General features: G+C 51.3%; 1 protein-coding gene across 2 annotated transcripts; it reads left to right on the top strand.

Moving 5' to 3' along the window:
* The first annotated feature begins 258 nt into the window (after positions 1 to 258).
* Positions 259 to 21,537, top strand: LOC139240251 (uncharacterized). Of its 2 annotated transcripts, XM_070868730.1 has the most exons (6): positions 292 to 371; positions 4,190 to 4,717; positions 9,389 to 9,464; positions 15,547 to 15,625; positions 17,186 to 17,312; positions 19,612 to 21,537. In XM_070868730.1, exons 2-6 carry the CDS (start codon positions 4,217 to 4,219, stop codon positions 19,987 to 19,989), a joined length of 1,161 nt encoding a protein of 386 aa, XP_070724831.1. In that variant the 5' UTR covers positions 292 to 371; positions 4,190 to 4,216; the 3' UTR covers positions 19,990 to 21,537. The 2 variants fall into 2 exon arrangements, with proteins under 2 accessions (XP_070724832.1, XP_070724831.1); XM_070868731.1 differs by lacking the exon at positions 4,190 to 4,717 and having other exon boundaries at positions 259 to 371.
* The last annotated feature ends 455 nt before the right edge of the window (positions 21,538 to 21,992 follow it).

The raw sequence follows: 21,992 nt of genomic DNA, 5'->3' as shown, positions 1-21,992 counted from the left end.
TGCTGTACCTGCCCTGGGAGTGTTTGGGACAGTGTAGCTTTAACATAAATGCAAGTCTTTTCTTTGCCTCTACCGTCTCTTGCAAACGGGAAACAATAGAGAGAGAGAGAGGGAGGGAGGGGAAAGAGGGGTGGGGTGCGCTCGCTGGGAGCATCCCCCATGATTGGCCAGTCCGGCTCGGCCAATGAGAGGCCGGCTGGCAGTGCTCAGTTGGCGACACGTGTGGCGAGTGGAATTGCTACATGTAGGGATACACGTGTTGCAACATTGATCAATTTCAGCATATGAAAGGGACAAGGCGACTCGACAGACGGACTTTGTGCAACTGTGCCAGAGACAGAAAGACACACTCCCACACCCAACGGAACCAGGTAAATAAAACGCAAACCCCCTTCTTCCTAGTCCTCTTCCCCCCCCCCCCGCCCCACCCTCCCCACCCTCCCTTCAATTTAATCAATTCACTTTTTTTTTTAAATTGTGTGTGTTTTTTTTGAGAACGAAAAGGTGTGTGTATTTGCGTCTGGGACCACAAGCTTTTGTTCCCATTTACAAAGACAAATCGCTTTCAAAAAAATACTGATTTTTAAAAAAAAATATTGCAACTGCAGCATTTTTCCAGCTTTTGCAATTTCAAAAGTTCACGGTTTTTGTGTCGAATATTTTGCAATTTCAAAAGTAAATTTCACGTTTTTTTTAAAGTGTTCTATTTCACATTTTGTGTGTGTGTACGATCATATGAAAAAATATATAGCTGTGTGTGTGTGTATGATAGCCGAGGAATTAAGATTTATTCGAGTGTTGAGAATATCCGCCTGTGTGTTTCTCATCTGTGATATTCACCTCTTTATTTTTTTGGCTGAGACTTCAAATATATATTGATTTTTTAAAAAAACAATAAACAAGCTCTTAGATTTGTGTTGTGAAAAGGTCAGTCAGTCCTGGCGTCCCATTTCACCGGAGGGGAAATGCTCTTTAAGCAAGACATGGCATCTCCATTGTTCAAGGAGAATTTGCTATTTACTGTCGAATATTTCGAAAGACTTCTCTCAAAAACGGACCTGTCCCCAATTCGAGCCAGGCTCGGTGGATTTGTGAGATTGCTGGGCGCAATTCTCGCTGCTGTTAAATACAGAACGTTTCTCAAAGACTTTTTGTTCTCTCGCTCTCCTGGAGAAAGCTCCGCCCTTTCAGAGTATGCCTGCTGCCTTGGTGTAACAAAGGGACCCAAGAAGCGAAATTGCCCCTTTGTATAGATAGCCCTGTTAGCGCCTCCGGGGGAAATTGCCCCGAAGGTTTTTTTTTCCGGGGCGCTGTCCCGGCAGTGCGCGCACCCTGTGATGAGCCCCTTGTGTTTTGATGTTTCTGTGGTGTATTTGGACTTTCAAAAAGCTTTTGACAAGGTCCCACACAAGAGATTGGCGTGCAAAATTAAAGCACATGGTATTGGGGGTAATGTACTGACGTGGATAGAGAACTGGTTGGCAGACAGGAAGCAGAGAGTCGGGATAAACGGGGTCCTTTTCAGAATGGCAGGCAGTGACTAGTGGGGTGCCGCAGGGCTCAGTGCTGGGACCCCAGCTATTTACAATATACATTAATGATTTAGACGAAGGAATTGAATGTAATATCTCCAAGTTTGCAGATGACACTGAGCTGTGTGGCAGTGTGAGCTGTGAGGAGAATGCTAAGAGGCTGCAGGGTGACTTGGACAGGTTAGGTGAGTGGGCAAATGCATGGCAGATGCAGTATAATGTGGATAAATGTGAGGTTATCCACTTTGGTGGCAAAAACAGGAAGGTAGATTATTATCTGAATGGTGACAGATTAGGAAAAGGGGAGGTGCAACGAGACCTGGGTGTCATGAAAGTTGGCATGCAGGTACAGCAGGCGGTGAAGAAAGCAAATGGCATGTTGGCCTTCATATCGAGAGGATTTGAATATAGGAGCAGGGAGGTCTTACTGCAGTTGTACAGGGCCTTGGTGAGACCACACCTTGAATATTGTGTGCAGTTTTGGTCTCCTAATCTGAGGAAGGACATTCTTGCTATTGAGGGAGTGCAGCAAAGGTTCACCAGACTGATTCCCGGGATGGCAGGACTGACATATGAAGAAAGACTGGATCGACTAGGCTTATATTCAATTTAGAAGAATGAGAGGGGATCTCACAGAAGCATATACAATTCTGACAGGACTGGACAGGTTAGATGCAGGAAGAATGTTCCCGATGTTGGGGAAGTCCAGAACCAGGGGTCACAGTCTAAGGATAAGGGGCAAGCCATTTAGGACCGAGATGAGGAGAAACTTCTTCACCCAGAGAATTGTGAACCTGTGGAATTCTCTATCACAGAGAGTTGTTGAGGCCAGTTCGTTGAATATATTCAAAAGGGAGTTAGATGTGGCCCTTACGGCTAAAGGGATATGGAGAGAAAGCAGGAATGGGGTACTGAAGTTGCATGATCAGCCATGATCATATTGAATGGTGGTGCAGGCTCGAATGGCCGAATGGCCTGCTCCTGCACCTATTTTCTATGGGCGGGCGCGCAACCGACTGTGACATCATCATCGTGTGCATCAACCTTTCAACGCCCCAGCGGGGGAAATTACCTCTTAACAGGGAGGGGGGGGCATTATAGCACATAAGTGCCCCACAAAGGAGACAGCGTCCGCTTCCTCGAGGGGGACGGGACATCTGAGCCGATTCCAGCTCCTGCACTCCCGAGAATCGATTCTTGGCATATCTCTCTCTCTCTGGCAGCAATTTAATGTGGAACCCCCCCCTTTCACAAATCTTGGGAGCAGCCACACAGGACCCACCGTTTATCAGCACTCTCCCCTCCCCAAAAGAAACAGAAACGCTTGCATTTCTCCAGCGCCTTTCATGACCACCGGACGTCTCAAAGCGCGGATAACTCCCCTGCTCTTCATCGAAATAGCGCCGTGGGATCTTTTACACCACCAGAGAGAGCAGACAGGGGCCTTGGTTTAACGGCTCATGCGAAAGACGGCCCCTCCGACAGCGCGGCGCTCCCTCAGCACCGCCCCTCCGACAGCGCGGCGCTCCCTCAGCACCGCCCCTCCGACAGCGCGGCGCTCCCTCAGCACCGCCCCTCCGACAGCGCGGCGCTCCCTCAGCACCGCCCCTCCGACAGCGCGGCGCTCCCTCAGCACCGCCCCTCCAACAGCGCGGCGCTCCCTCAGCACCGCCCCTCCGACAGCGCGGCGCTCCCTCAGCACCGCCCCTCCGACAGCGCGGCGCTCCCTCAGCACCGCCCCTCCGACAGCGCGGCGCTCCCTCAGCACTGGGAGTGTCAGCCTAGATTTTTTTTTTGTGCTCAAGTCCCTGGAGTGGGACTTGAACCCACAACCTTCTGACTCTGAGGCGAAAGTGCTGCCCACTGAGCCACAGCTGTCACGTACTGATATCACAGCCTCTTAAATAGAATTTACACCACAGAAACAGGCCATTGGCCCCACTGCTCCGTGCCGGTATTTATGCTCCGCTCAAAACTCCTCCCTCCCCTCTTCATCTCCCTCCATCCCCATCTCCCTCTATTCCTTTCAGCCTCCCCTTGAATGCATCGATACTATTCGCCTCAACCCCTCCCTGTGGCAGCGAGTTCCACATTCTCACCGCTCTCTGGGTAAAGAAGTTTCTCCTGAATTCCCCATTGGGTTTATCAGTGACTGTCTTATATTGATGGCCTCTCGTTCTGGTCTCTCCACACAAGGGGAAACATCTTCTCTACGTCTACCCTATGGAATTGAATGGCTCATGGGGCTGAATGGCCTCATTCTGTTCCTATATTGCTCTGCCTGTGACTAACATCACTAAAAAAGCAGATGATCTGGGTCATTATCACATTGCAGCTTGCTGTGCGCAAATTGGCTCCTGCCTCTCCGACATTGCAACCGTGACGAGACTTCAAAAGTGAGGTCATGAAAGACAGTGTATACGTACAAGTCTTTTAACCAAAAACCGTGACAATATTTAACACTAAAAAGACCTATGTAAACATTTAGAATGGGAATATTGGATGTAAACAGTCACGCGGCCGTGCAGTTACAGGCTCTGGCCATCGGATGGCGCCGCAGAGTGAGTTTCTGAATTCCGTTGCCATCTGGTCGATTTATAAAAAGACACAAACAGACTGTGGACAATTTCCAAGCCCTAAATATGTTTTGCTTTCAGCCTTACAGTGACGTTTGACCTCGTTGAATGGATTCTTCGGGCATCCGAGCTTCTAGGGAGTCCACCGAGGGCTTCAGCAGCGAGGAGGAGGGGGATTGCGACGTCTTCCTTTCGGACAGCGACTCCGATAAGCCCGCCGAGGAGAGGGCACCGCGCCCTGGCCGGCCGAGGGGGCGCGATGGGGATGGGTCCGCCTTTATCGGAGGGGTCCCGGCCGGCACCAACGAGGGAGGCCCGAGCAGACCCCAGGCCTCCATCCCCCACCCCATGTCGGCCGGCCACCTCAAGAAGCCACTGGAGAACATTTACTTTGCCTCCGCGTCGGTGGGCCAGCCTGGGCCCTTCCCCACCGACGGGGGTCTGGAGGGGGACTGGGACCTCCGGCTTGGGGGGCACCTCGCCACTCAACACCCCTCGAGGTGCGTGAGCAGGGTCCTGAAGAGGAACTGGTCTGGAACGCAGGGTTCCGCGCTGGCTGAAGGGACGCCTCGTGCCGTGACCAGAGGGGACCTCCTCTTTGCACACAAGGTTCGGACAATTTCGCCATTTTCGTTCCGTCGATAATTACTTTTTTTCGGGAGGTGGGCCTTTATCATTCCCGCCGCCCTGCGAGAAGGTGGTGGTGAGCCGCCGCCTTGAACCGCTGCAGTCCGTGTGGTGAAGGTGCTCCCACAGTGCTGTTAGGGAGGGAGTTCCAGGATTGTGACCCAGCGACGGTGAAGGAGTCCGCGATTCTGTTACCGCCCGACTATTCCAACGCTCTCCTAACCGGCCTCCCACCTTGCACCATCCCTAAACTTTAGATCATCCAAAACTCGGCTGCCCCCGTGTCCTAACTCGCACCGAGTCCCGCTCACCCATCACCCCCTGTGCTCGCTGCCCTGTGTCCTAACTCGCACCGAGTCCCGCTCACCCATCACCCAGTGCTCGCTGCCCCCGTGTCCTAACTCGCACCGAGTCCCGCTCACCCATCACCCCTTGTGCTCGCTGCCCCCGTGTCCTACGTCGCACCGAGTCCCGCTCACCCATCACCCCCTGTGCTCGCTGCCCCCGTGTCCTAACTCGCACCGAGTCCCGCTCACCCATCACCCCCTGTGCTCGCTGCCCCCGTGTCCTAACTCGCACCGAGTCCCGCTCACCCATCACCCCCTGTGCTCGCTGCCCCCGTGTCCTAACTCGCACCGAGTTCCGCTCACCCATCACCCCCTGTGCTCACTGCCCCGTGTCCTAACTCGCACCGAGTCCCGCTCACCCATCACCCCCTGTGCTCGCCGACCTACATAGCTCCCGGTAAAGCAACGCCTCGATTTCAAAATTCTCATCCTTGTTTACAAATCCCTCTATGGCCCTCACCCCCTCCCTATCTCTGTAACCTTCTCCCTATCTCTGTACCCTCCTCCAGCCCCCACACCCCTCCCTATCTCTGTAACTTCCTACACCCCTCTCTATCTCTGTAGCCTCCTCCAACCCCCCCCCGAGATCTCTGTGCTCCTCCAATTCTGCCCCCTTGCCCATCCCCCGATTTCCATCGTTCCACCATCGGTGGCCGTGCCTTCAGCTGCCTGGGCCCCAAGCTCTGGAACTCCCTCCCTAAACCTCTCCGCCTCTCTCTCCTCCTTTTAAGACGCTCCTTAAAACCGACCTCCTTGACCCAGCTTTTGCTCAACTGTCCTTATAACACCCTCCTGTGAACTCGGTGTCAAAATCTGATTTGATAATCGCTCCTGTGAAGCGCCTCGGGACGTTTTACTACGTTAAAGGCGCTATATAAATGCAACTTGATGAATGGTGGTCGCACAACATTGCCGCTTCCGTACTTGCTGGCGGCAAGGCTGCAAAAAGAGGGGTTAAAGCAAGATCTGATGCATCCAACACCACGGGAGGCTGGCCTGGGTCCTGTGTTGAGGCCGAGCTAAGAGCTTTCCCCCCCCCCGGGCCCCCTGTCCCCCACTTGTATCACCAACCGAGCTGAGGACGGCCCACTTACTCTGTTGCTTACTCTGGCTGATTTACAGAGCAGGGCCGTCAAACGCACGTGGTGGGAGGAGCGAGTAGATCAAGCGGGGGGTGGGGGAAGGGGAGCGGGGGCGGTGAAAAATTAGGACTGATGACGGGAGGTGTGTCACGGGGGGGGGGGGGGTGGGGGGGAAGAGAGCGCGAGAGCGAGCAACACGAGGAACGGACAAGGAGAGTGCAGGTTAAACTCTGGATTGGCCTCGGACAGTTTGTGTGAGGGGAGACGGGGGATGAGAGACAAGAGAGGCAGGGTGATCGGGGAGTGGGGGGGAGGGAGAGGGGAGACGGGGGATGAGAGACAAGAGAGGCAGGGTGATCGGGGAGTGGGGGGGAGGGAGAGGGGAGACGGGGGATGAGAGACAAGAGAGGCAGGGTGATCGGGGAGTGGGGGGGAGGGAGGGAGAGGGACGGGGACGGGGGAGTCTTTCTGTTTGGGGTTCAGTATTTGTAATATAAGCTCTCCGATTGGCCGAGCTGTTGCGTCGGGAGGGGCTTGGCCAGTCACGTGATGTTCACAAGACTCAATAAAACCCCAGCCAGTTAACGCAAGACAAGTGGTGCAGGCTCGAAGGGCCGAATGGCCGACTCCTGCACCTATTTTCTATGTAGCTGCCCTATCGAACCCCTTCATAATGTCAATGGCCCTGAAATTCCATTTTGGCCTTCCCCGCGGGCATTTTAGAGAAAGAAATGGCGCACCTTCCTTAAGCTGCTGCGCACCTTCGACTTTCCGATGCTGAGGCCTCTCCTGACTGCCAGCCGCAGCACATGCACGTCGACGCATGCGCAGGCCTACAGCTGGAGTCACATGGCTCTGGGCAGCCAATCACGTAAAGTATCATAGTAATAGGAGTTCCGCAGGGTCCTAAACTCCTATTGCTATGAATGTGATAGAGCCCCAAACACCCAAAACATTAATTAAAAAAATGGAAAATAATTACACTACATTCATTTAAATTAAAATGATTAATGTCTTAAAATAATTTCCCGTTTTTTTAAAAAGGTTTTTAAAAAATAAACTTACCGTTGTGGGGAGGGTTTTTAATGATAAAATATGTTTTAATAACTTTATTTTTATATGTTTTTGTGTTTTTTAACACACTTGCGCCTGTAATAAGTAGGCTATGTGCCTGCTTTTTCAGGTGCAAGATTTTTGAGGACGTTTGTAAGCGTAAATATCTGAAATTTCCACTTACAAGTGTCCTCGCTCCCGCTCTGGCTACGATCGGTCAAGCCAGAAACGTGACCGATCGTATGCGCGTTGCGCGCTGGACACCGACACTTCCGATGCCTTCCCGGGTCCGTAGGAACTCCGTTCGGACCCAGGGAGGCCGGAATTGTTGGCCCAATGAGTTGTGAGTGGCCTCAGGCAGTCACGTGAGGCTCACAAGACTCAATAAAACCCCGGCCAGTTGGGTTCGGGGGATGAGGTATGCAGTTGTGAGCCTGGTGGGTGAACTGGTCATGCGCGGTGCGATTGTTATCCTCATAGGCAGTCCCTCGGAATCGAGGAAGACTTGCTTCCACTCCCAAAGTGAGTTCTCTGGTGGCTGAACAGTCCAGTACGAGAGCCACAGACCCTGTTACAGGCGGGACAGACATTCATCGAGGGAAGGGGTTGGTGGGGCTGGTTTGCCGCGCGCTCGTTCCGCTGCCTGCGCCTGACCTCTTCGCAATCTTTGCGTTGAGACTCGAAGAACTCAACGCTCTCCCGGATGCACTTCCTCCGCTTCGGGCGGACTGGTCTTTGGCCAGGGTCTCCCAGTGGTGATGTCCATGGTGATGTCGCACTTTACCAGGGAGGCTTTGAGGGTGGTCCTTGTAACGTTTCCGCTGCCCACCTTTGGCTCGTTTGCCGTGAAGGAGCTCCACATAAAGCATTTGCTTAGGGAGTCTCATATCTGGCATGCGAACTATGTGGCCTGCCCAACGGAGCTGGTCGAGTGTGGTCAGTGCTTCGATGCTGGGGATGTTGGCCTGGACGAGGACACTGATGTTGGTGCACCTGTACTCCCAGGGGATTGTTAAACCTTTTGCTGATAAACCAACTAGTTCTTAATAGCAATGAGTTGCTACGAATTCTGAAGCAGAGAACCCATGAAGCAAATACATTCCAGTCTTCCTCGTTGGTATTTTGTAGCCTGGTAGAAGTCTTTACAAAATTGACGAGGACAATACCAGAACTGAGAGGTTATACCCATTAGGCAAGGCTAACTAGGTTGGGGCCATTGTCTCTTGAATAGAGAAAGCTGAGGGGGTGACCTGTTGGGGGGGGTTTAAGATTATGAAAGGGTTCGATAGGGTAGATGTAGTGAAGATATTTCCACTTGTGTGGGAGAGATCAGAACCAGGGGCCATCAATATACGACGGTCAATGATAAACCCAACGGGGAATTCAGGAGAAACTTCTTTACCCAGAGAGCGGTGAGAATGTGGAACTCGCTGCCGCAGGGAGGGGTTGAGGCAAATAGTATCGAGGCATTTAAGGGGAAGCCATGAGGGAGAAAGGAATAGAAGGATATGGTGATGGGGTGAGATGGAGAGGGGTGAGAAGGGGCTGGTGTGGATTCCGGAGATGAAGGGGTTGTCTTATGAGGAAAGGTTGAGCAGGTTGGGCCTCTACTCATTGGAATTCAGAAGAATGAAAGGTGATCTTATCGAAACGTATAAGATTATGAGGGGGCTCGACAAGGTGGATGCAGAGAGGATGTTTCCACTGATGGGGGAGACTAGAACTAGGGGGCACGATCTTAGAATAAGGGGCCGCCCATTTAAAACTGAGATGAGGAGGAATTTCTTCTCAGAGGGTTGTAAATCTGTGGAATTCGCTGCCTCCGAGACCTGTGGAGGCTGGGTCATTGAATAAATTTAAGACAGATTTTTGAGCGATAAGGGAGTGAAGGGTTATGGGGAGTGGGCGGGGAAGTGGAGCTGAGTCCATGATCGGATCAGCCAGGATCTTATTAAATGGCGGAGCAGGCTCGAGGGGCCGAATGGCCGACTCCTGCTCCTAATTCTGATGCTCTTATGAAAGGGGGTGGGTAGGAGGCTGGCGTGGGGCGATGGGGCCACATGACCTGTTTCGGTGCTGGACGCGTGGTGTGATGCGCTGGGTTTGATCGGTTACCTGCTCCGCCCTCTGTTCCCTGTCACTGTTGTATTTTTCTTTCTGGGTTGGAGCAGTGCAAGGAGCTGCAGGCGTTCATCAGACCTCTGAGCGTCCTCCTCAACGGGCTGAAGACCGGGCGCTACAACAAAGGTAAGGACCAGCTTTAAGTCTCCGTCTTGGGGGTGGGTGAGAGGCCATGGTGGGGCGTAGAGTGAAAGGTCATAGTTCATTCCCCCCGCCCATTCCACTGTGCCTCTGAAGGGTGCGGACACCAATTCCAAGGCCAGACCTCTTTGGGGTATGGCTGTCGCTGGCAAGGCCGGCATTTATTGCCCATCCCTAATCGTCGCTATCTTGAACCGCTTTGTATCATTTGAGTGTCTCATCAAGGCCACTTCGGAGAGCGGTTAAGAATCCCCAAAGCCTTTCCCGCCATTCAACACTCGCTGGATGCACAGAGGATGTTTCCACTGACGGGGGAGACTAGAACTATAGAGAGCATGATCTTAGAATAAGGGGCCGCCAATTTAAAACTGAGATGAGGAGGAATTTTTTCTTGTGAGATAGTCACAGAGCACAGCACGCACAGCTCCTAACATGGCTGGCAGCTCTGTCGGAAGCCACCGGAGCAGCCTGGTTTCTGTTTATTATTAACTCTGCAGTTGCAGTACACAATACGTCCACATCCACAGTGTGGAGCTACAAACATTACAAGCTTACAGACATTACACTTCTCCCTCCTTAATGAAGAAGTTATTATAACAAACATCATACATAACTTGCATGTTTATACATAACACAGGATATAGACTTTTTTTTTTCCATATTTACAAATTTAACTTTACCACTTGTTTTCTGTTTCGAAGAGGATACCTTCGCTGTCTAACAGAACCTTGCAAACATGGTGTCGAGTTCACACTCATTCGAGGCTCATCCTGAGGAACGTTTTCCTCCACGGAATTTCCTTGATTTTCATTTGAACTCACTCTAACTTCAGGCTCTTTGTTTTCCTGACTCGGACTCAGACTTTCATTCTGATTCTCTCCTGGATTTGTTTCCAGTATATTGAATCTTCACCACTCTTCCTAGTAACCACTTTAACCATTTATGGTGATGGTTCTTCACTCTCACCTTCTGGTTTAATTTCACACTTCTCTCTTTTACTCTACCCCTCTCATGATTCTCTTTCTGTCTTAATTGTGTCTCTTCTACGGACTGTGCCAATTTTGGTTTTAACAACGAGAATCTGGTTCGCGGCTGTCGTTTGAGAAACAACTCTGCTGGTGTTCTACCAGTATTTGTATGAGGAGTATTTCGATATGTAATCAAAAAATTAGCCAATTTGTGATCCAATGACAACTGTCGTTTCCTTGGATTTGGATCTAACATTTGTTTTATGAGGGCACGTTTTACAATTTGTACAGTGCGCTCTGCTGCACCATTCGAAGCAAGATGGTATGGTGGAACCTTGGTATGTTTCACACCATTTTTGCTCGTGAACTGTGCAAATTGTTCTGAACGAAATTGTGGTCCATTATCCGAAACAATTTCTTCAGGGAGGCCAAATGAAGAAAATAATCTTCGTAAAATGTCCAATGTTTTACTTGTTGTTATTTTCCACATTGGAAACATCTCCACTCACTTCGAATGGCTATCAATCACGATGAACAATTGTTGTCCTTCTAACTCAGCAAAATGAATATGCAGCCTTTGCCACACCCTGGGAGGCCATTTCCGTGGCTGTAATGGTACTGGTGGTGGTTGCTTGCTTACCGATTGACATGTCGTACACTGACTGACGATGTACTCTATATCTTTATCAAGAACTGGCCACCATAAGTAACTGCGTGCAAAACTCTTGGTCAAGCACATTCCCAGGTGCTGGTCATGGAGGTCTCCTAATAATTTGGACCTGAACTTATTTGGTTTAACCACTCTTGCACCCCACATGATACAATCTTTATCGACTGATAATTCATTCCTTCGAATGAAGAATGGATGAATATCTTTGTCTGTTACATGGTTTGGCCATCCATTTGCAATATACTCATACACCTTTGACATCACTGGGTCACGTTTAGTTGCTCTACCAATCTCTTCAGCTGTGACTGGCAGTTCATCAATGTCTGAAAAATAAAACACTTCTTCCCTATCGGGTGCAACTTGTGATGGGGAAGGCAGTCTAGACATTGCATCAGCATTACTGTGATCAGCTGATCGTCTGTATTCAATATCATATGTATATGCTGACAAAATCAAAGCCCATCTCTGCATTCGGGCTGCAGCTAATGTTGGAACTGGGGACTTTGGATGGAGGATTGCTGTTAGGGGCTTATGGCCCGTAACGATGGTAAACTTACGACCATACAAATATTTGTGAACTTCTTGACCCCAGAAATTAATGCCAAAGCTTCCCTTTCAATTTGTGCATAATTACTCTCACTGGCACTGAGAGTGCGTGAAGCAAAAGCAATTGGTCTCTTCCCCCCCACTACGTGATACATGAGAGATTACTGCCCCAACTCCATATGGAGAGGCATCACATGCTAGCTTAATCTCCTTAGCTATGTCATAGTGAACTAACATGGTGCTCTCTACCAATTTGCTTTTACACTCCTTGAATGCTGTATCGCATTCTTTTGACCACTTCCAAATGGGCCTGTTTTTTCAATAGGTCATTCAGTGGATGTAATACTGTGGCCAAATTTGGTAGGAGCTTCCCATAACAGTTCAAAAGGCCCAAGAATGAACAAAGTTCAGTGACATTCCTGGGAGTGGGTTCATTTCTAATTGCACCCAATTTTTCCATGGTTGGATGTAAACCATCTTTGTCTACTCTGTACCCTAAGTACTCCACTGAGTTTTGAAATAACTCACACTTACGAGCAGACACTCGTACTCTGTGCTTCTCTAGCCGTTTGAGGACTTCATTCAAAATGTTTTTATGTATTTGCCTATTTGGTGCTGAAATTAGTATGTCATCCAAATAACATACTATCCCTTCAATACCTTGCAAAATCTGGTTCATCACCCCTTGGAATATGGCAGGGGCGGAAGACACTCCAAACGGTAGCCTATTTAATTGATATAGGCTTAGATGAGTATTTATAGTTAAACATAACTTGGACTCCTCATCTAGTTCAAGCTGTAAGTAGGCATTCATAAGATCCAGTTTTGAGAAGATCTGACCACCTGTCAGCGTTGTGAACAAATCTTCTATATTCGGCAATGTACTGGGGACATTACCCTCTAGAACCTGGTTTATGGTTACTTTATAATCACCACACAATCTTACCTTACCATCAGACTTAGGTACAACAACAATGGGTGTAGCCCAATTACATCGATCTATCTTACATATAATGTTCTCAGTCTCTAGTCTTTTGAGTTCTTGCTCAACTTTCTCCTTGAGTGCATATGGTACGGAACGTGGCTTGTAGTAAACCGATCTAGCGTCCTTCTGTACACTGACACTCGCCTTGAAGCCTTGGATCGGACTGCCCAATTTGCTTTTACACTCCTTGAATGCTGTATCGCATTCTTTTGACCACTTCCAATCGACCTGTTTTTTCAAAAGTTCATTCAGTGGATGTAATACTGTGGCCAAATTTGGTAGGAACTTCCCATAATAGTTCAAAAGACCCAAGAATGAACGAAGTTCAGTGACATTCCTGGGAGTGGGTGCATTTCTGATTGCATCCAGTTTTCCCATGGTTGGATGTAAACCATCTTTGTCTACTCTGTACCCTAAGTACTCCACTGAGTTTTTAAATAACTCACACTTACGAGCAGACACTCGTACTCTGTGCTTCTCTAGCCGTTTGAGGACTTCATTCAATATGTTATTATGAATTTGCCTATTTGGTGCTGAAATTAGTATGTCATCCAAATAACATACTACCCCTTCAATACTTTGCAAAATCTGGTTCATCACTCCTTGGAATATGGCAGGGGCGGAAGACACTCCAAACGGTAGCCTATTAAATTGATATAGGCCTAGATGAGTATTTATAGTCAAACATGACTTGGACTCCTCGTCTAGTTCAAGCTGTAAGTAGGCATTCGTAAGATCCAGTTTTGAGAAGATCTGACCACCTGTCAGTGTTGTGAACAAATCTTCGATATTCGGCAATGTACTGGGTACATTGCCCTCTAGAACCTGGTTTACTGTTACTTTATAATCACCGTACAATCTTACCTTACCATCGGACTTAGGTACAACAACAATGGGTGTAGCCCAATTACTTCGATCTATCTTACAAATAATGTTCTCAAACTCTAGTCTTTTGAGTCCTTGCTCAACTTTCTCCTCGTCCTGTTGTTGTTCTTCCATGCTATGTAGTCTCTGGGGATTTCTATTCATAGCTTTGGAAGCTGGTTTACCCTTCAGTCGGTATGCCTTCGCAAGATGCCCAGTCTTTCTGCAGAAGAAACACTCTGCCTTCACGTATGGACAACTTTGAGCAATGTCTTGTCCCAGGCACCTATAGCACGACTTCGATGCTCTGTTAGAATTTCCAGTTTCTGAGACTTTGGGCCCTCACCGTCTTTTACTTTGAACCTGCAGGTGATTTACCTCAGTTGACTGACGACCGTAATTATTATTTAATTCTCGGAAATACTGTTCGACCATACCCATCAACCTCGCTGTCTGACAAACAATCTCAAAAGTTAAGTCATCCATCGTCAATAACTTCCTTCTGATCACATCATTTTTCACCCCACAAACAAAACCATCCTGTAATGCTCGGTTTTGAAGTTTCCAAAATTACAGTGCACCGATAGCTTTTTTAATGCAACAATGTAATCACTGATACAATCATCAGCCTTTTGATTCCAAATCCCAAAATGATAGCTTGCAGCAATTTCTAATGGTTTGGGGTTATAGTGCTGCTCCAGCTTCGTTAAAATCTCTAAGCATTGTGTCCTTTGGCTCGTCAGATTTACCAGGGTTTCGTACAATGCCGGACCTGCCTCCGATAAGAAGATCGCTTTCTTACGTTCCAACACAGCCTGGTTCTAGACTGCATTGTCTGGAACTTCTATTATGTTATTTGCAGTGAAATACATTTCTAGCCAATCCACATACTCTTTAAAACGTTCCCAGTCGTGTCTATATTCACCCAAATGTCCCATTGCACCTGCCATTTTAATCTCTAGCTGTTCACACCGGGTGCTGTATTTTACCTCAGATTTTTGTAGCTTTTTCCAAAGACAGAAACTTCCAAAGTCTCTCTGTCGGCTGGCTGAATCCTTTACCAACAACATTTAAGCTTTAAATCATCCGAGAAATCCCATCCTCGTTGCCAAATGTGATATATTCACAGAGCACAGCACACACAGCTCCTAACGTGGCAGGCAGCTCTGCCGGAAGCCGTCGGAACAGCCTGGTTCTGTTTATTATTAACTCTGCAGTTGCAGTACACAATACGTCCACATCCACAGTGTGGCGCAACAGACATTACACATCTCTCAGAGGGTGGTAAATCTGTGGATATCGCTGCCTCAGAGAGCTGTGGAAGCCGGGACATTGAATATATTTAAGACAGAAATAGACAGTTTCTTAACCGATAAGGAAATAAGGGGAGCGGGCGGGGAAGTGGAGCTGAGTCCATGATCGGATCAGCCATGATCGTATTAAATGGCGTAACAGGCTCGAGGGGCCGACTCCTGCTCCTATTTCTTATGTTCTTATCTACAAGTCAGGAGTGTGATGGAACACTCTCCACTTGCCTGGATTAGTTGCAGCTCCAACAACACTCGAGAAGCTCGACACCATCCAGGACAAAGCAGCCCCGCTCGATGGGCACGCTACCCACCACCTTCAACACTCACTCCCTCCACCACCGGCGCCCCCTGGCTGCAGTGTGCACCGTCTACAAGATGCACCGCGGCAACTCGCTGGGTCACAATGCTGGAACTCCTTCTTGAACCGCTGCAGTCCGTGTGGTGAAGGTGCTCCCACAGTGCTGTTAGGGAGGGAGTTCCAGGATTGTGACCCAGCGATGATGAAGGAACAGCCGATATATTTCCGAGTCGGGATGGTGTGTGACTGGGAGGGGAACATGGAGGTGGTGGTGTTCCCATGCGCCTGCTGCCCTTGACCTTCTGGCACGGACCTGTTGGGCCAAATGGCTGGTTTCTGTGCTGTACATCCGGTGCATTTCTCGAACTGGGATGGGGGGGGATTTGAACCCGCGTTCTGAGGAAGTGATTGTTTGACCTTTTTCAGGCCTGACCAGCTTCCAGCAGAGTGTTGCGATGGACCGGATTCAGAGGATTGTGGGCGTGCTGCAGAAGCCGGAAATGGGGTAAGTGCTGGGACATTCGTCCAACATCTTCGTGGGGGCGTATTGACGGCAGGGGAGTTCACGAGGAGGCTTGGCTGGGAAATAATTCGCTGGGTTGCTGGCTTGAGGCAATAATCTATCTGGCGCTCCCAGTGTGGTACTGAGGGAGCGCCGTACTGTCGGAGGGGCAGTACTGAGGGAGCGCCGTACTGTCGGAGGGGCAGTACTGAGGGAGCGCCGTACTGTCGGAGGGGCAGTACTGAGGGAGCGCCGTACTGTCGGAGGGGCAGTACTGAGGGAGCGCCGTACTGTCGGAGGGACGGTACTGAGGGAGCCCCGCACTGTCGGAGGGGCAGTACTGAGGGAGCGCCGCACTGTCGGAGGGGCTGTACTGAGGGAGCGCCGCACCGTCGGAGGGGCTGTACTGAGGGAGCGCCGCACTGTCGGAGGGGCAGTACTGAGGGAGCCCCGCACTGTCGGAGGGGCGGTACTGAGGGAGCGCCGCACCATTAAACCGAGGCCCCGTCTGTCCTCTCGGGTGGATGTAAAAGATCCCGGGGCCACTATTGGAAGAAGAGCAGGGGGAGTTCTCCCCAGTGTCCTGGGGCCTATATTTATCCCTCGACCAACATCAAATGAATTGGTCATTCCGCTCATTTACTGTTTGTGGGAGCTTGCTGTGCGCAAATTGGCTGCCTCGGCACCAGCTCTGGGAGTGTGTGGGCTGAGACTTTGTGATCTAGTTTCTGGAGTGGGACTTGAACCCACGACCTTCTGACTCCGAGACGAGAGTGCTGCCCACTGATGTCTTAAATGCCCCCAAAGTGCTTCGCGGGGTCACGACGAATGTGGGGACCGAAACAGAGACAAGGGAGGAGAGGTCGGGAGGGGCAACCAACTGCTTGGTCAAAGGGGGGTGGGTTTAAGGGAAGGAGGAGAGGGGTTTGGGAGACCATGCCAAGAAGCGAGGCCCAGTACTGCTACCAGTGATGGGGTGCAGAGAGGAGGGTGGGGAACTGACATGGAGCCAGAGCGAGAGAGAGATTGGGGACTGGAGGAGTTGGCGGAGAAGGGGGAAAGGGCCTGGAGGCGTTTAAACAGGAGGGTGAGAATGTTACATTTTGGGGCTCTGGGAGCTGATGTCGGTCGGCAGGGAGAGGGCTGAGGGGTGGGCAGAGATGCCCATTTCAGTGGCCGGTCTATAGTGGGTTTGCTGATCCCAGTAGTTGCAGGGTGCGGGGGCTGGAACTGGATGATTTTGGCTGCACTGGAACAAACAGAGGCCTGGTTCTGAAGGCCCCAACACAGGCCGCCTTCTGAAGGCCCAACACAGGCCTGGTTCTCAATGGTGACCACAGGCCTTATTCTGAAGGCCGAACACGGGCCTTCTTCTGAGGCCTCTTGCCTCATCCAGGCCCGGGAGTGGAGGGTGGAAAAGGCTGGGGCTTCTGTCACGCACTGGGCCCGTCGTGGACCAACTGGGGCCATCGGGTCCTTTTACTTTAATACAAATATTTATCGCTGATACAATTTCTTTTCTCCCCCCCCCCCCCCCCCCCCCCCTCCCCTCTTTAAAAACAGGGAGCGATATTTAGGCACCCTCCTGCAAGTGGAAATGATGCTCAAGGTTTGGTTTCCACACGTTACCACGGCGACGCCGAGCTCCACAGGCTCCGGGCCTACAGAGACCGAGTGCAGCGCGAGGAAGGTACGTGTCCGTGATGGGGGGGGGGGGGCGTCAGGAGTCTGGTGCCTGGTGCACGGGTCTGGTTAAAAGATCGCCCCACCCCCCCCCCCCGCCCCGGATCTCCCTCGGTTTACAAACGCACTTCCCGCGCCCCCCCCCCCCCACCCCCCACCGCAAAGCCTGCCTTGATTTCAGCCAAGGCTACGATCGCCCCCTTTCTGTTTTTGGGAGCGGGAAGTGGGCCCTAGGGGGTTTGGAAAGCGGCGCGAGAGTTCGGGCCGAGGGAGGGGTTCGGCCCAGACTGTGAGGCCCGCCGCGGGCGAATAGCCCGTCGGCGCTCAGACTGCCAAGGCCCACGCCCGGAATAAGTTTCGACCTTGGTGGGCGAGGTGACAATCCCAGGACGAAAGAGCGCTGGGTGCATGTTTCTCCGCCCGGCACTCAAAGCCCAGGGATGTCATCCCTTTACGAGAGCAATCCAGAACTAATCCTCTGCCCCAGCCCTCTGCTTCCAGTGTTTATCTACTTTTCCGGTCAAAGGTCCAGAGGCCTCTGCCTCGATCGGGCTCTGAGGCAAAAGAGCTCAAGACTCTGTCTAAAGAAATTCCTCCTCATCCCAGCGACCTTTATTTAATTGATGACCCCCTCCACCACCAACCGGAGGGAACAGTCGCTCTCTCTTCACCCCGTCAAAACCCTCCCATCATTTACAGAACAATCACATTCTCGGCCTTCCCTACACCAGTTTAGCCAGCCTCTCCTCTTAAACGCTTGTTCCCCTTCACTCTGTCAAATCTATGCTCCCTGTGGCTTTAATGTCCTTCTGATAGTATCTTGCAGCACAGGAGGATCCCATTGGGCCCATGGAGCCCGTGCTGTGCTGGCTCTGTGACAGAGCGATCCAATCAATCCCACTCTTTTCCCCCCCCCACCCCTGCTCTTTCCCCACAGTCCAGGCACGCTTCCCCCTTCAAATATTTATCCAACCCCTCCACCCCCCCGTTTGAAAGTTACGACTGAATCTGCTCCCACCGCCCTTTCAGGCAGCGCGTTCCCGATCACAACAACTCGCTGCGTAAAAAACACGTAAGAAATAGGAGCAGGAGTCGGCCATTCGGCCCCTCGAGCCTGCTCCGCCATTTAATACGACCATGGCTGATCCGATCATGGACTCAGCTCCACTTCCCCGCCCGCTCCCCATAACCCTTCACTCCCTTATCGCTTAACCTAGAAACGTAGAAAATACATGCAGGTGCAGGCCATTCAGCCCTTTGAGCCTGCACTACCATTCAATATGATCATGGCTGATCATGCAACTTCTGTACCCCATTCCTGCTTTCTCTCCATACCCCTTGATCCCTTTAGCTGTAAGGGCCACATCTAACTCCCTTTTGAATATATCCAACGAACTGGCCCCAACAACTTTCTGTGGTAGAGAATTCCACAGGTTCACCACTCTCTGAGTGAAGAAGTTTCTCCTCATCTCGGTCCTAAATGGCTTACCCCTTATCCTTAGACTGTGACCCCTGGTTCTGGACTTCCCCAACATCGGAAACATTCTTCCTGCATCTAACCTGTAAGAAACTGTCTCTCTCTCTCTCAAATTTATTCAATGTCCCGGTTTCCACAGCTCTCCGAAGCAGCAAATTCCACAGATTTACAGCCCTCCGAGAAGAAATTTTTCCCCATCTCAGTCTTAAATGGGCGGCCCCTTATTCTAAGACCGTGCCCCCTAGTTCTAGTCTCCCCCATCAGTGGAAACATCCTCTCTGCATCCACCTTGTCAAGCCCCCTCATAATATTATATGTTTCGATAAGATCACCTCTCATTCTTCTGAACTCCAATGAGTAGAGGCCCAACCTGCTCAACCTTTCCTCATAAGGCAACCCCCTCATCCCCGGAATCAACCGAGTGAACCTTCTCTGAACTGCCTCCAAAGCAAGTATATCCTTTCGTAAATACGGAGACCAAAACTGCACGCAGTACTCCAGGTGTGGCCTCACCAATACCCTGTATAACTGTAGCAAGACTTCCCTGCTTTTATACTCCATCCCCTTTGCAATAAAGGCCAAGATACCATTGGCCTTCCTGATCACTTGCTGTACCTGGATACTACCCTTTTGTGTTTCATGCACAAGTACCCCCAGGTCCCGCTGTACTGCGGCACTTTGCGATCTTTCTCCATTTCAATAATAACGCCCCCGGGGCCTTGTCCCCCAAAAGCAACGGCTCCACAAAGCTCACGGGTGCATGCGTTTACGCCAGTTGACCGCGGCCAGGTTTAATCATTCCGGAACGTTCTTTGCCTCTTGCCCGCAGCACACGCGGACCAGCTCGTCGGGAACGAGCTCTTCGCGGAATTCGAGCTCCCCGCCCTCGTCTCCGAGGCAGTCGTGTAGCGACGGGTCTAGCGGGGAGACATCGGTCGCCGGGGCAGGGCGGGGCCAGGCGGGGGAGTCCGAGGAGAGGCCAGAGGAGGAGGAGGAGGAGGAGGAGGACGAGGAGCAGGAGGGCCGCCCCGGGTCGGGCCCGGCTTGGCTCGAAGGCCAAGAGGACGCAGCCTCGGGCCTCCGCTGTCTGCCGTTGGTCACGCAGGACAGCTCGATCTCGTCGACCACCCGCCCCCGCCTCAGCCGGACGCTCCCCCAGCCCTGGGATTCCTTCGACCTGCGAGAGAGCGGGAGGCCTTCGAAGTGAGGCCCGCCGCTTAGGCCCAGAGCGTAGGCCCGAACTTCAGGCCCGACTGAGGCCTTTGACTGGGAATAACTGGAATTGGCTCAATTCAGGACATTGCATTTCTATAGCGCCTTCCAGCACCTCAGGACGCCCCAAGGCGCGCTTCACAGCCAATGAAGTACTTTTTGCTTTTTTTTTTCAAGCATCGTAATGTCGGCAGCGCGACCGCTCAATTTGCGCACAGCCAGCTCCCACAGACAACAATGTGACAATGACCGGGATCATCTGTGAGGTTGATTTTGAGGGGTAAACATTTGCCCCAGGACACCGGGGAGAACTCCCCGGCCACCACCCCCCCAACCCCTGCTCTTCCAATTGTGCCCGTGGGATCTTTGAGGCCCGACGGAGAGGGCAGACGGGGCCTCAGTTTAACGCCTCGTCCCCGAAAGACGGCCCCTCCGACAGCGCGGAGCTCCCTCGGCACTGGCGAGTGTCGGCCTGGATTTTTTTCTTTGTGTGCTCTGGAGTGGGGAACTCGAACCCACCTCCAGCTGACTCGAGAAGCAGCAAGAGTGGGGGGGCGCGAACTGCTCGCCGAGACGCAGCCGGCCATCACAGCGGGGAGCCACAGAGGAACGGCTGGCGGTGGCGGTGGGTGTTTGCGGAGGGCATTGTGGATGGAGACACGGAGAACTTTGCCACAAGTGTCCTTAGCCCTTAGCGGGGGAGGGTGCGGATATGTCCCGCTCGACAAACCACTGCCTCCCGACGGGGAAACGACAATGTGTCTTTGAGCCAGGGGAGGGGGAGCAAAGTTTGGAGTCATTTATCGAGAGAAAAGAGCGGAAACCGGGGCAGTTTTGTGACCGATTCTCTCTCGCTGTGCCTCTTCCCCCCCCCCCCAGTCTTCCTCCTACAACCTACTCGATCGAAATCCTTCCTCCTTTCGAAACGTGTGTGTATGTGTGTGTTTTTTTTTGATGAATCACTGTTTCCCCATAAGGGAGTAAAGGGGTTGCCAATCCTCCAGGAACACCCCTGGAGTCTCCAGGAACGAAAGATTAATTATGGACCGTGAAAAACTAATTTAATTTTCCTCCAGGGCTTTTGTCGGTGAGTGAATCCCCAAAAAAATTCAACGTGTTGGAAGCGGGGAGGGATTAAAAAGGCTCTCTGATTGGCTTTCGAGAACCGTCCAATCGGCTGCGAGAGAGTCCGGCCGCTGTCCAATCGGCGCGGGGAGGCGGGGCTCCTCTGGGAGGATGGACCAATGGCGGGGCAGGAGGTCTTGTGAGGCAATCTCCAGGAATAGTCCAACGAGAGTTGGCAACCCCGGTGTGTGGGGGTGGACTGTGTGGGGGCGGGGGTGCCCTCGAGTTAGCGCGGTCCGGTTTCCGACGCGATTGTCGACGCCTCGGGCAAAATGGCGGACAGGTTCGCGCGCGAAGGGGCGTCGACTTCCCCTCCCTCCCCGTCTGTCTTAGATTTAGGATGTGACGGTAGCAATGAGCAGGCGGGACGTGAAACGATGTTGTAGCGGGTGTTGAGTGACCTGCCCGACAATAAAGGTTCTGGTGGGAATTGGCGCTCTCGGCCTGCGTGCGTACGTTCATCTCCGTCCGTAGAAGACTGAACGGGCTGGGGCTGTTTTCTCTCAAAGGGAAAGCTGAGGGGTGACCTGATAGAAGTCTTAAAAATTGTTGCGATGTATTTGCTTCCTGGGTTCTTTGCTTAAGAATTCATAGCAACACGTTGCTATTAAGAACAAGTTCATTTATTAACAAAGGTTTAACAATCGCACTACACATTACCAGTTCATCTGTACATGTGTACAGTTTTGGTCTCCTGATCTGAGGAAGGACGTGCTTGCTATTGAGGGAGTGCAGCGAAGGTTCACCAGACTGATTCCCAGGATGGCAGGACTGACATATGAAGAAAGACTGGATCGACTGGGCCTGTATTCACTGGAATTTAGAAGAATGAGAGGGGATCTCATAGAAACATATAAAATTCTGACGGGATTG

The sequence above is a fragment of the Pristiophorus japonicus genome, chromosome 30 (genome assembly GCF_044704955.1).
Source record: "Pristiophorus japonicus isolate sPriJap1 chromosome 30, sPriJap1.hap1, whole genome shotgun sequence".
NCBI lineage: Eukaryota > Metazoa > Chordata > Chondrichthyes > Pristiophoridae > Pristiophorus > Pristiophorus japonicus.
This window is presented reverse-complemented; position numbering and strand designations above follow the sequence as displayed.